The sequence below is a fragment of the Mus caroli genome, unplaced genomic scaffold, assembly GCF_978045245.1.
Source record: "Mus caroli unplaced genomic scaffold, Mus_caroli_1 scaffold_39, whole genome shotgun sequence".
NCBI classification, from domain to species: Eukaryota; Metazoa; Chordata; class Mammalia; order Rodentia; family Muridae; genus Mus; species Mus caroli.
The window spans coordinates 865,501-878,536 of NW_028227294.1; the positions used below are offsets into that span (position 1 = coordinate 865,501).

At 34.7% G+C, this 13,036-nt stretch overlaps 1 protein-coding gene across 1 annotated transcript; it reads left to right on the top strand.

Moving 5' to 3' along the window:
* The first annotated feature begins 2,129 nt into the window (after positions 1-2,129).
* LOC146999788 (uncharacterized) lies at positions 2,130-4,029 on the top strand. The gene is given in 3 exon segments (XM_085834438.1): positions 2,130-2,524; positions 2,527-3,779; positions 3,781-4,029. Coding segments are annotated over 3 exon segments (1,689 nt in total). The 5' UTR covers positions 2,130-2,169; the 3' UTR covers positions 3,862-4,029.
* Positions 4,030-13,036: the final 9,007 nt, after the last annotated feature.

The window sequence follows — 13,036 nt, forward strand, 5'->3', positions numbered from 1 at the left end:
GGTTGTGTGTGAAGCTGTGTGTATGTGTTTGCCTATGAGTGTATGTGTGTGCATGTAACGGTATGTAAACAGAAAGAGAAGATCTTTTTCCCTAGAGAACCTTTACTAACCCACCTATAAAAATATTTTGTTAATTACAAAAGCCTCTTCTTACAGGAATGGTGGCTTTGACAGCTAAGAGAGTTCTCAAGCGGAATTTTCATATGTGAAATTTGTCCATGTTAAGAAAAGTGATAGAAAACTGTTTTACCTGGCTTCCAGTGACATCTTCTATGGATGGTCATAACACTTTGATTCAAAGGGAAAAATGATGGTGGAATAGTGAATATTTAAAAAAAAATTGCTGTTTCTTGGCAAGTAAAATCCGTAGAAAATTGATCATATTCATCAGCATATTATGAAGCTATATTTTTTATGTTTACTTATTTTTATTGGATATTTTATTTATTTACACTTCAAATGTTATCTCCTTTCCTGGTTTCCCGCCTCTCAGAAACTCTGTATCCCATCCTCTCTCCCCCTGCTCAAAAGAGGGTGTTCCTCTACTCACCCACCCACACCCACTTCCCTGATCTCAACTTTCCTCCACTGGGGCATCTATCATGCCATGAAGCTGTATTTTATATCTTCACAGCAACATTTTCCAACTTTGAACTGGTCCCATCCATTGAATCAAAGAGGCAAGCATAAAGACCATTATGTGGTAAGTTGCAACTGTCGAGTCCTGAAGGTATTTATAGAATGTAGCTTAATTTCTGGTATTTAAATTATTCTTAATATTTAAGCCTTCAATTTGGAGAGGGATAGTTGGCCATGATTCTTAACATAGTAATGATGCCATAAACATTAATATTCCTCTAGCATAGTTCTATACATGAACTTTGGGAAAAAATATGGAGACATAAAATCTCCCTTTTCATAGGAATAATATTAGAAGGAGGAAATAATAGACAAACAAGTACATTATATCTAATGGGTAGTTACAAGCACAGAAATTGCCCAAAGAAAAGAAAAAACAAATCTAAAATTTGATCTGTGTGTTTTAAATATTGGGAAAAAAATCTCAATATTAAATGCTTTCTCGATAGAAAAGAAAAATGGGGAGTATATATTTAACTGTCCACATAAAAGAAAGAAAGAAACAAACAAACAAACAAGCAAATAAACAAAAATGGTTGACAGAAAAAAGTCCTCTGTGTGTGTGTGTGTGTGTGTGTGTGTGTGTGTGTGTGTGTGTGTGTGTGTGAATGTTTTCATATATGGAATAAAGGAAAAAACCAAAATGGTAAGTGATATTGTAAAATATGAAAACAAAATTTACTACATTCACACAATGGATAAAGAAGAAAATATTATTGTATATTACAGCATCTGGAAAACAGTATTATGAGAAATAAAAGAGAAAACCAACATATTATACCATTAACTGCGTCATCCAGAAATGAGGAGTGACTGCTTAAATGGTTTACAGAACTTAGAAGATGATGGCACATTACCTAAATATTATCACTACGATGTAAATGCATTTTACATTAAAAGGGTAAATGTTATAAATAAATCTAAGTGAAGCTTTTATTTTAAAATGTTCCTTTAGAGTCCTTTGGTAAAATATACAAACCCATAGACATTCTGTTTTTCCTGTAGGATGTCTCAACTTTGTATTACTTTCCCATTTCAGTCTTATTTCAAATAGTGAAGATTAATATGAAGCACATCTAAAGTATGAAGGGAAGAGTTTTTTGAACATTCAAAGAAATGTCCAGGATAAATAAATTGTTTTTAACAAAATTCAAAAAGATGTAACATGAAAAGACAGAATCAACATCGAAAAGGCTTCCTTTTCTACCATACTATTCCTTTTGGGGGGTGTTATGAACACAAAAAGAAAGTCTATAGGCAGGCCTGCTTTTTACATTGCAAGCATCAACACCTTTTAGGGACAAATCAGACACTATCCTGGCCCCCCCGCACCCTTTCCCACCCCCACCCCACCCCCAGTTTAGGATGAGAGGCAGCTCCTGCCTTGTCTGTAGTTATAATGCTTGTTTCTATTTCGTCACGGTTGTGCAATAATTTCCCCGACTGCCTGAGGACAGCTATGCCCCCGCCATTTGTGCCTAGGCCAGTGTTTATCCAACAGTCAAATCACCTCCATCCAGCCTATATACCATGAATACTGCCAGTCTCGCTGTGAGAAAGGATAATGAAAGAGAGCAATTTCGGGAAGGGTTCAAAATCGATGCCACCAAGAACGAACATGATGCTAGTAAGATGTTCATCGGGGGACTTTCCCAAGAAATAAGCAAGCAGGTACTTCTGGAATACTTGTCTAAGTTTGGTGAAGTAATAGACTTTATTATAAAAACAGACCCAAATACCGGTCTGTCTAGGGGATTTGGATTCGTGCTTTTCAAAGACAGTGCCACAGTAGAGAAGGTGCTTCGAGTGAAAGACCACAAAGTTGATGGCAAGAAAATAAAATTTAAAAGGGCTAAAGCCCTGGAATCTCAATTCCCCAATAAAAAATTTTTGTGGGTGGGCTGAACCCGCGGATGTCTGAAGAAAAAATAAGGGCTTACTTTGGCACATTTGAGCAGATAGAGGCTATAGAGCTTCCACTGTGTTCCGACACTCAGGAAAGAAGAGCTTTCGGCTTTATCAAATACAGGGATGAAAACCCCGTTAGAAAGGTCTTAAAAACCAGGTACCATTTCATTGGCTCCAGTCGTTGTGAAGTTAAAATGGCATACCCTAAAGAATATACAGCTAGACAGTTGAGTAAAAGAAAGACTATAGCTAAAGATAGTACAAGAAAATCAGTTCCAGCTGTGGAGTTAGAAAACAATTGGAGAGGAGGAGGCAGCCCAAGCTTCCACACTATGGCTAACCCCGATGCTCAAGAAGCCAACCAAGATGCCCACAGAGCTGACTCATATACTTCTAGAGCAAACTCGGATGTACCTTTGGCAACTGTCCGTGGTTTCAGGGATACCCCCAATGCTTTCCAGTCGAACTCTAATGTTTTTGTGACAAATTCAACTGCTTTCATGGCAAGCAGTAATACTTTGAGGTCAAGCTCAAATACTGTATGGGTAAGCCATTGTGCTCTGGAGGCAAACCCAAATACCTTCTTGGCAAGCCAGTATACTCTTCCAAACACCTTAAGAATAAGCCAATACACTTTGGGAACATACGCAAATTCCTTAGGAGTGAGCCAGTATGCTTTGGCAGCGTTTTCAAATACTTTCGGGATAAACCAATATGCTTTGGGGGCAAATCAAAATGCTTTCTGGACAAACCAGTATCCTTTCGGAACATACTCAGATGCTTATGGGATAGGCCAATATGCTTCTGGAACAAGTCCAAATGCTTTTGGGGCAGGCCAGTATAGTTTGGGTACCAACTCAGATACCTGCAGGACAAACTGCTATGCTCTTGTGGCAAATCCATACAATATCTGGACAAACCAAAATGTTTTGGCGACAAACCCACATGTTTTCAGGATAAGCCAGTATGTTCTTGGGGCAAACCCAAGTGCCTTTGGGTCAAGTCAGTATTCGGTGGGAGCAACCCAAAACAGTTTTGGACCAAATCTACATAACTTCGGAGCAAATGGAAACTTTTGTGGGGCAGCTGGAAGTGGTGGAAGTACTGGAGGAGTTAATTTTTCTCAAGTATATGGCAATTTCCTGAATGTCTGGAATACACTGCCAGCTTTTCACGGCCCTGATGGTGATCATTTCTCCCTCTACAGTTATGCGGCTTATGATGCAAGATCTGCCTGCACCTAATTACAATGTGCAAATAAGCTTGTCAACACTCCCTGGGAATGGTTACCAGAGAATTTATTCAGCCTTTTGAAGCCTAACTACAAATCCTCTATCCGAGGACCATTCTGTCCAACAATAAAACATTCAGTAACTTATATGAAATGGCCCAACTACTGATTGATTGGACATTGCCACTATTTGCAGCAACTTTTGAAGTATCAATACATTTTCTATCACCTTTAACCATTGGACCTACAATAAAAAGACAAAGGCTTGAAACTAACTTGCTGAAGTTAGTTTGCTGGAAAATAAACATTGAAAACATTTATTTTTGAGTGACTGCTGTTTTGAATTGGGTTATTCTTTTGACCTTTACATGTGTTTTGCTGCAGAGAGGGAAGAGACATTTATTACTGCCCCCTTATCTTGAATTCTGTGTTGCTGTATTTGGGTTAGAGGTACTCATACAGTCCATTCAACTAGTTAATTTCAGTGAATAGAAACAAATTGCTTCTGAATACTTTCTGAAAAATATATTTTTATGTTTGTTGCATGTCCCAAATGTACACATTCTCATGATGTGAAACACAATCACTATTGCAAACGACTTTTACTTTTGTGAATTCTATTGTTAGTTAATCCAGGAATTTCCCCTTTACCTTATGACAACACAGTTTGACAAGCTTATAGTTTCCTAATTAGAACTCACAAGTTGTATTCCTTGGTCTTTATTCTGGCTCTGTTTTTACCCTTATTTTGAGACAGAGACTTATTAAGTTACATAGGCTACCCTTTAACAAGGTGACTTTGAACTTGAAATCCTTCTGCCTCAGCATTACTTGGTTTTATTTCTAAATATTCAGTGATTTTTCTCCCTCAGTCTACCTTCTATTTACAGGGATCTATTCTATGTCAGAAATTAAATTCAGGGAAACAATCCCAAGAGGATAGAATTATACCTAATTATTAAGAGAAATTTTACAAAAGATGGCTTGCCCAGCCATCTAAAATGTATCTTGGCCAGGGGCTTACAGGAGGGATAAGTGAAGTGAGTTGGCCTTTGCCAATAATATGCGAGGAGGCATGCAAAGTTGAGAATAAAGACAGCACTCATCTTAGTAACACAGAATTTTCTTGTTTGGTTGGTTGGATATTTAGTTTGATATTGTGTTTGCTTGTTTGATTAAGAGTAGAAACAGGGTGTGTGCATGATTACTAAGGAAAGGGTAGTAAAAAGGGCTAAAACATTCTCAGCAGCAACATAACAAACCATCAATGTGAATTCTATATATTTCAATTTTTCAAGTAAATAGTCGTTATTGTTTTTAAAGGAAAAGTTTTAATGCTAAATATAATATCTAAATACTATCAAAAATCTGTTTCATCATGTAATCAAAACATTTACTGGGACAACAAGTCCTTGCCATATTAGCAATTTAGAACTAATATCTTCAAAAATGCACATGGACAATGGAAGTTTTGGCATATTAGTGGATTTGTGAACGAGATATTGTTAGCAAGGTTAATAAACTCATGAGATCAAATAATGTAGACCATCCATACCCCTAGATCCCAAACATGAGAGAAATTAGAATGTGCAGTTACTCACTGAAGGAGGGAAAACATATAGCCTTAAGGAGCTATGAGAGTCCAAGTTACTCCATAAAGGTGCATACTCCACAAAAATATCCTAGTGTTCAAGATTCTGTCTTCTGAAACAGGCCAGGTACCAAAAGCCTCTGGAACGACTTTGTGGGTTAGGAGCTGACCTGGCTTTCACTCACCACTGTGAAGATACTGAACACAACTTCAAGGAATTCTAGTGTCTCCAAGTGGAATATATGTGCAAACTCTGACCAGTTCTCTGTGACATCACCCTATCTCAGCTTACATCATAGAACCCCTATCAGGCTGGTTCCTTCTGGAGTTACACTCAGAAACATTGAGCATCTCGAATTTATATTTTCATATGGCCTCCTAGAAATCCAAAATAAATAAATAAATAAATAAATAAATAAATAAATAAATAAATAAATAAATAAATGAATGAATAAATGAATGAATGAATGAATAAAAAATGAATAAACGAATAAACGAATAAATAACGAATAAATAACGAATAAATAAACGAATAAACCAATAAGCGAATATGCAAATTAGTGAATAAATAATGAATAACAAATGAATAAATGAATAAATGAATAAATGAATAAATGAACAAATGAACAAATGAACAAATGAACAAATGAACAAATGAATAAATAATAATGAATAAATGAATAATGAATATAAAATGGCCTGATTACCTGATTCACATGCTGCCCCAGTAGATTCATTCTTGCACCATTTTTATTGTGTATTTGATTTTCTTGTTTGTTTGTATGTTTTAGTTTTTTTGTTTGTTTACTTTTTGTTTTTATTTTCCTTCTGTGAATGTCTTCGGTGTCTGGCATACCAACATACTTGGTGGTTATTTTTCCTGTACCAATCTTTCCCTTGGTTATCTTTAAGCTGTTCTTAGAATCAGAAATGTTGCCAGACTCTTGAGGCAACACACTGGATAGCACAATATTCACTTTATGAAAACCCACTGTTAGAGGAGGACAATTTTTATTCAAACAAAGCTGGAATTTAATAGGATTGAATACATTGTATTGAAGCCAATAGCAATCATGAATTATAGATTCTTTGTAAAGTGCAAGGAAATCATAGACCTTGGGTCTGCTTACAAATTTGAGATAAACTTAAAAGAAACCCGATATCTAAGAGTCACATTTTAAAGGTCTTTAAAATTTACCAGCATTTCTGGTTACAAGGTAATTCGTAGATTAAATGCAGTAAAACAGGAAGAAATAGATAATGTAATTTTACTTTTGAAATATGGGTAGACAGAATTCTGGACATAGGTAAGTATGGAATTTACTTAGAAATTAGAGGGCAATTTAATTGTTCATGCCACATTGATCTTAAGTGCTTAAAAAATATTTTTCAGTCCCCTCCACACATTACATCCTCTTCATAGGGGATGCCCTAACTACATAGTGGGTTAGATTCTTCCATCCATATCATCAATGTTGATTGTTATACTGTGTGAAATAGACAAGCTATGGAGGAAATATAGATGCCAGCCCCACTGGATGAATTTCTTAAAAATGAGAGAGAGAGAGAGAGAGAGAGAGAGAGAGAGAGAGAGAGAGAGAGAGAGAGAAGGAGAGAGGTATTTCTCCTCAAATTGTGTTAGGTGAGACAAGATAAAATCAAAATGACAATTGTCAAATTATAATTTTAATAAGGCACATTAAATAAAAGGAGATATTTTGGAAGAGTAAGGGCATCAGCAGGGGGTTCTGAGAAGATAGAAATGGAGGAGAGTGGAAAGGATGAAGATGGTTAAAGGTCCCTATTGACCTGTGAAAAGAGTCACAACAAAGCCCAGTGACTTGTACATTTAAAGCACATTGGTATTAAGTAGCTGATTCTAAATGATGGTTTGATTAAATTGGGAATTTTAGCTTCAAGATACTATTAAATTTATTTATATGTTTCTACTCTCATGTGGATGTTGCATTTTGAGCTGGATATGGGTGACAGGATATGCCAAAGTGATTAAGTTTTGTATATCAATATGCATCAAAAAAAAGTCACTCAGTGGGCTGCCATGCTTTCACAGGGAAGAAAGTAGCTAGTGATTTTAATTGTACATGAGGTAGAAAGAATAATGCCCCCACACTACTATAGATTTTCAAATATCCACCTTCATATAATGCTTCAATGTGTTTCCGCAAATGTAATTTTCTGTAGACTAATCCTCAGGTTTTAATATATTTGGAAAAATTGGACTGGGTCAGGAGGGATAGGACCTACAAATAAAAATCAATGAATAATGCTGTCATAGAAAAGGTTTAATTATGACAGGGAGTTTGTTTCTCTGTTACTAGCCCATTGGATCCCTTCTGTGATGGGAACATCCAACGAGAATTTCCTCATCTACTGATGGCGTCTTCATCTTGAATTTCCTGCCTCCTGAAAAGAAGTCATGCAAAATATGCTTCATTATATACTAAAAATCAGTGTCATTCTTTTTGTCAATACAAGATGTATGATTATGTCTCAAAATCATGAGCAACTGGGCCATAGAGGAAAAAAAATAGGCTATTTGTGCTGACTAAAGGTGGGATGAGTTCAGTGTTATCATGTGCTCTCTTCGTGAAAGAAAGCAGCATAGCAGGTGAGAATAGATCAGAGAAGTACAGCCCAGGAGGGACTCAGCCATCTGCTGTTGGCCTTGGAGATATAAAGGAACACTACATAAAGGATCCCTAGAAAGAGTGCCAGCCACTGCTTTTAGCTAGTGGAACCAGTTTTAGAATCATCATTTTCTAGATTTTAAAAGAAAACAAGATTTCTAGATTTTAAAAGAAAACAAGATTACTCTAATTTACTATGGCCATTTGATACATCAGTGATCATCAACAAGGTGTACAGTTTTGGACAGAAGTATGGGGACTCAGAAAAAGCCTGTTCTTGGAACTCCCTCTGCCTTCAAGTGAGGGAGACATCTTCCCAGCAACACTAGTAAACACTCTATATTGGTAATGGTACCCCCATCCTTTCCAGATTAGTGGTTTTCAAACCATTGGTTGAAACTCCTCTCAGGGCTCAAACAACTTTTTTAAAAGTGTCCCATATCAAATATCTTGTATATAAGATATATACATTATAATCGATGACTATAACAAAATTATAGTTTGAAGTTGAAATGAAATAACTTTATGGTTTGGGAGCTGTATTTTAAAGGATTACAATATTGGGAAAATTGAGTATTTCTATTCCTGACTACTCTAAATCATGCCTGTCAGTATCATCTGGAGGAATAACCCCCTCTATTCAATCTGGAACTCCCGGAAAAATTAATACATCACCCAAAATTATGAAAGTTAAACAGCGGCTGTACCATAGTCTATAAGCAGGGCATGCTGACATATTAAGCAAATGAGGAAAAAAAAGTAAATCACTGTGACTCCATGATATTTTGCCAAATGAGAAGCAGAGGAGTACCCAAGTGGTGACATCAAGAGGAAAGCATTGTCAGAATAACTAGCAAAATTTTTAAATACATGCCCTAAAGTCTGGATTTAAATTAGGTGAGAATCTTCCAAAACAAAAGGAAGTGCAGAATCTTGAAGAAGGAGTTGAGGAAACAAGAGAAAAGCAAAGGGGAATTAACCAAATAAAAACAGTCAGAAGAAGTAGGTATGAAAGACATATCTGGGTAAGATGAACAGAGAAGTGGAGGTTAGAGGAGGCAGAAGGGACTGAGATGGCTCACAGCTTAGGAACACTGGTTGCTTTTGAAGAGGAACAGGGCTCAATTTCTAGCACTCACATAGTTGTTCACAACAATCTGCAATTGTAGTTCCAGAGGATCTGATCACACACACACACACACACACACACACACACACACACACACACACAGACAAAGACACAGAGATACACAGACACACACACAGACACACACACATATCCCATAGAGAAAAACTTTTAAAAATCATTTACATAACAAATAAAAAAAACAGAAGAGCCTAATATAGAGTATTCCCATTTAAGACTAGCATTCAGAAGCAGGCTGATCTGTGTTAGTTTAATACCTTCCTGGATCATATGCTTTTTCAGAATTTTACGTTTTTTTTTTTTTTGTTTGTTTGTTTGTTTGTTTATTTGTTTTTTTAGGTTTGAAACACTGACCAAAACAATAAGGCAGACAATCTAAATGTACCAACATTCTTCTCCCTTGCCTCTCCCTTTCCCTTTCTCTCTCCCTCTTTCTTTCTTTCTTTCTTTCTTTCTTTCTTTCTTTCTTTCTTTCTCTCTTTCTCTCTCTCTCTCTCTCTCTCTCTCTCTCTCTTTCTTTCTTTCTTTCTCTTTCCTCCTTCCTTCCGAATTTTATCTCTTTGTCTCTCTCTTTATTTTTTGTCTTTATTTGCTTTTTTCTTTTTTTCTATCATTTTCTCAATCTCCCCTCATTCCTTCCTTCTTTCTTTCCTCCCTTCCTCTCACTTTCTCTCACTCTCTTCCTCTTTCATTCTTTTCTTTATTTCTTTGTTTCTTTCTGTATTACATTCTCTCAATCTCTAAACAGATATAAATATTTCGAAATGATCCCATGCATCCTATTTGATCACACAGGACAAGGCTGAAGTTAATTAAAGCTTAAATTAAAAACCAAACACTTAAATAAAATAAAATCATTTAAAAAATAAAGAAAACACTAAAAATACAATAGAAACCTGAAAAAGAAGAAACTCTAAATCACTTTTCTAAAAATTCTACAAATCCTTTTAAAATACCATAGGAATCTAAAATGAATACACATGAAGCCGAAATATCCCTAAAACCTTTGCTTCTTTATTTATTTATTTATTTATTTATTTATTTATTTATTCATTCATTCATTCACTCATTTATTTATTTTAAATTTATTTTGTATATTTTGTAAATTCTCTCTTTCTCCCTATGTTTCTGTCTCTGAATCTTTCTCTCTTTATCCCTTCCTCTATCTCTGTCTCTGTCTCTCTCTGTCTCTGTCTCTTTCTTTCTTTCTTTCTTTCTTTCTTTCTTTCTTTCTTTCTTTCTTTCTTTCTTTCTCTCTCTCATCCTTCCTTCCTTCTTTCCTTCCTTCCTTCCTTCCTTCCTTCCTTCCTTCCTTCCTTCCTTTCTTCCTTCCTTCCTTCCTTCCTTCCTTCCTTCCTTCCATCCATCCTGTCTCTCCCTCTCTTTCTTTTTTCTTTTTCTTTCCTTTATTGTTTGTTTTTTTTTCTAATTCTCTCTTTCTCTCTCTCTCTCTCTCTCTCTCTCTCTCTCTCTCTCTCTCTCTCTCTCTCTCTCTCTCTCTCTCTCTCTCTCCCTCTCTGTCTCTCTCTCCCTCTGTTAATTATTTTTTGAGTTTTTTTGATTTGGTTTTTCTGTGTATCTCTTACTGTCCTCCGCTTTCTGTAGAGACCATGCTGAACTCTGATTAAAAAAATCATTTACATCTGCCTCTCAATAGTTGGAATTAAAGGCATGTTCAACACAGTCTGGCAAAACCAAAACAATGAAACACCAAAGATAAAACCCTAATTTTTTTTTTTTTTTGGAAAAAAGAGAACAACAAAAATTACAACAACAACAAAAAAACTACAAGAAATACAGTACAATACTTCAAAAAATGAAATCAGTTAAAGCATAAATTAAAACCGAAACCCTAAAGTATACTAACATAATTAGAAAAAACAAACAAAACAAAACAGAACAACAACAAAAAAATACATTAGAATCTCGAAACCAGAAACTCTAAATTACTATACTAAAGTCCCTAAAAAATTTTGAAATACCCTAGAAATCTGAAAAGAATACACAAGAAGCCGAAATATGCCTAAGATATTATTTATTTATTTATTTATTTATTTATATTCATAATTATTTATTTAATAAATTTTGACTTTCTCTCTTTCTTTCTTTCTCTTTCACCCCTCTTCCTAACTTTATCTCTCTGTCTCTTTATTTCTTGTCTTTATTTGTTTTTTTACCTTTTTTCTATCTTTTCCTCACTCTCCCTTCCTTCATTCTTCCTTCCTTCCTTCCTTCCTTCCTTCCTTCCTTCCTTCCTTCCTTCCTTCCATCCTATCATTATCTCTCACTCTCTCTGTCTTTCTTTCTTTTTCTTTAGTTCTTTGGTTTTTTTCTATATTACTTTCTCTCTCTGTCACAAAGTTATAAATATTTCGAATTGATCCCATGCATCTTATCTTATCACCTAGGAAAAGGCTAAAGTCAATTAAACCTTAATTTAAAACCCAAACACTTAAATACACTAAAATCATTTAAAAAAAAGAAAGAAAACACTAAAAATACATTAGAAGCCTGAAAATCAAGAAACTCTAAATCTCTATTCTAAAAAATTTACAAATCCTTTTGAAATACCATACAAATCCAAAAAGAATACACATGAACCTATAATATCCTTAAAACGTTTGTTTGTTTGTTTATTTGTTTTAAATTAATTTTGTAAATTTTATAAATTTTGTCTTTTTCCCTATGTTTTTTTCTGTCTCTTTCTCTCTTTCTCCCTTCCTCTCTTTGTTTCTTTCTTCCTTTCTCTCTCTCTTCGATCATTCCTTCCTTCCTTGCTTCCTTTTTCCCTCCTTCCTTCCTTCCTTCCTTCCTTCCTTCTTTCCTATATCTCTCCCTCTTTTTCTTATTTTTTTTTCTTTTTCTTTCCTTGTTTGTTTTTTTCTTTCTAAATTTCTTCTCTTTCTCTCTCTCTCTCTCTCTCTGACCTTCTCTCTCTCTCTCTCTCTCTGTCTCTCTCTCTCTCTCTCTCTGACCTTATCTCTCTCTCTCTCTCTGTGTCTCTCTCTATCTGTGTCTCTTTCTCCCTCTGTTTTTTTTTTTTTTTGAGGTTTTTAGATTGGGTTTTTCTGTGTATCTCTTACTGTCCTCCAGCGTCCTAAAGAGACCATGCTGAACTCAAAGTAAAAAAAAAAAAAAAAAAAAAAAAAAAAAAAAAAAAAAAAAATCACTTACATCTGCCTCTCAATAGTTTGAATTAAAGGCATGGTCAACACTGCCTGGCAAAACCAAAACAATGAAACCCTAAATATAAAACCCTAAATTTTTTTTGGAAAAAAGAGAACAACAAAAATTACAACAACAACAACAAAACTAGAAGAAATACCGTAAAATGCATTAAAAGATGAAATCACTTAAAGCATAAATTAAAATCGAAACCCTAAAATACAGTAACATCATTAAAAAAACAAAACAAAACAAAACAAAACAGAACAAAAAAAAAAACATTAGAAGCTTGAAAAACAAGAAAATCTGAATCACTATACTAAAGACTCTACAAAACTTTTGAAATACTCTAGAAATCTGTAAAGAATACACAATAAGCCAAAATATGCCTAAGATATCTATTTATTTATTTATTTATTTATTTATTTATTTATTTATTTATTTATTTATTTATGATTACTAATTTATTTAATAAATTCTGTCTTTCTTTCTTTCTCTCTCTCTTTCTTTCTCTCTCCCTTTCTTTCTTTCTTTCTTTCTTTCTTTCTTTCTTTCTTTCTTTCTTTCTTTCTTTCCTTCTTTCTTCCTTCCTTCCTTCCTTCCTTTCTTTCTTTCTTTCTTTCTTTCTTTCTTTCTTTCTTTCTTTCTTTCTTTCTTTCGTTCTTTCTTTCTGTTTCCTACTTCCTTCCTAACTTTATCTCTTCGTC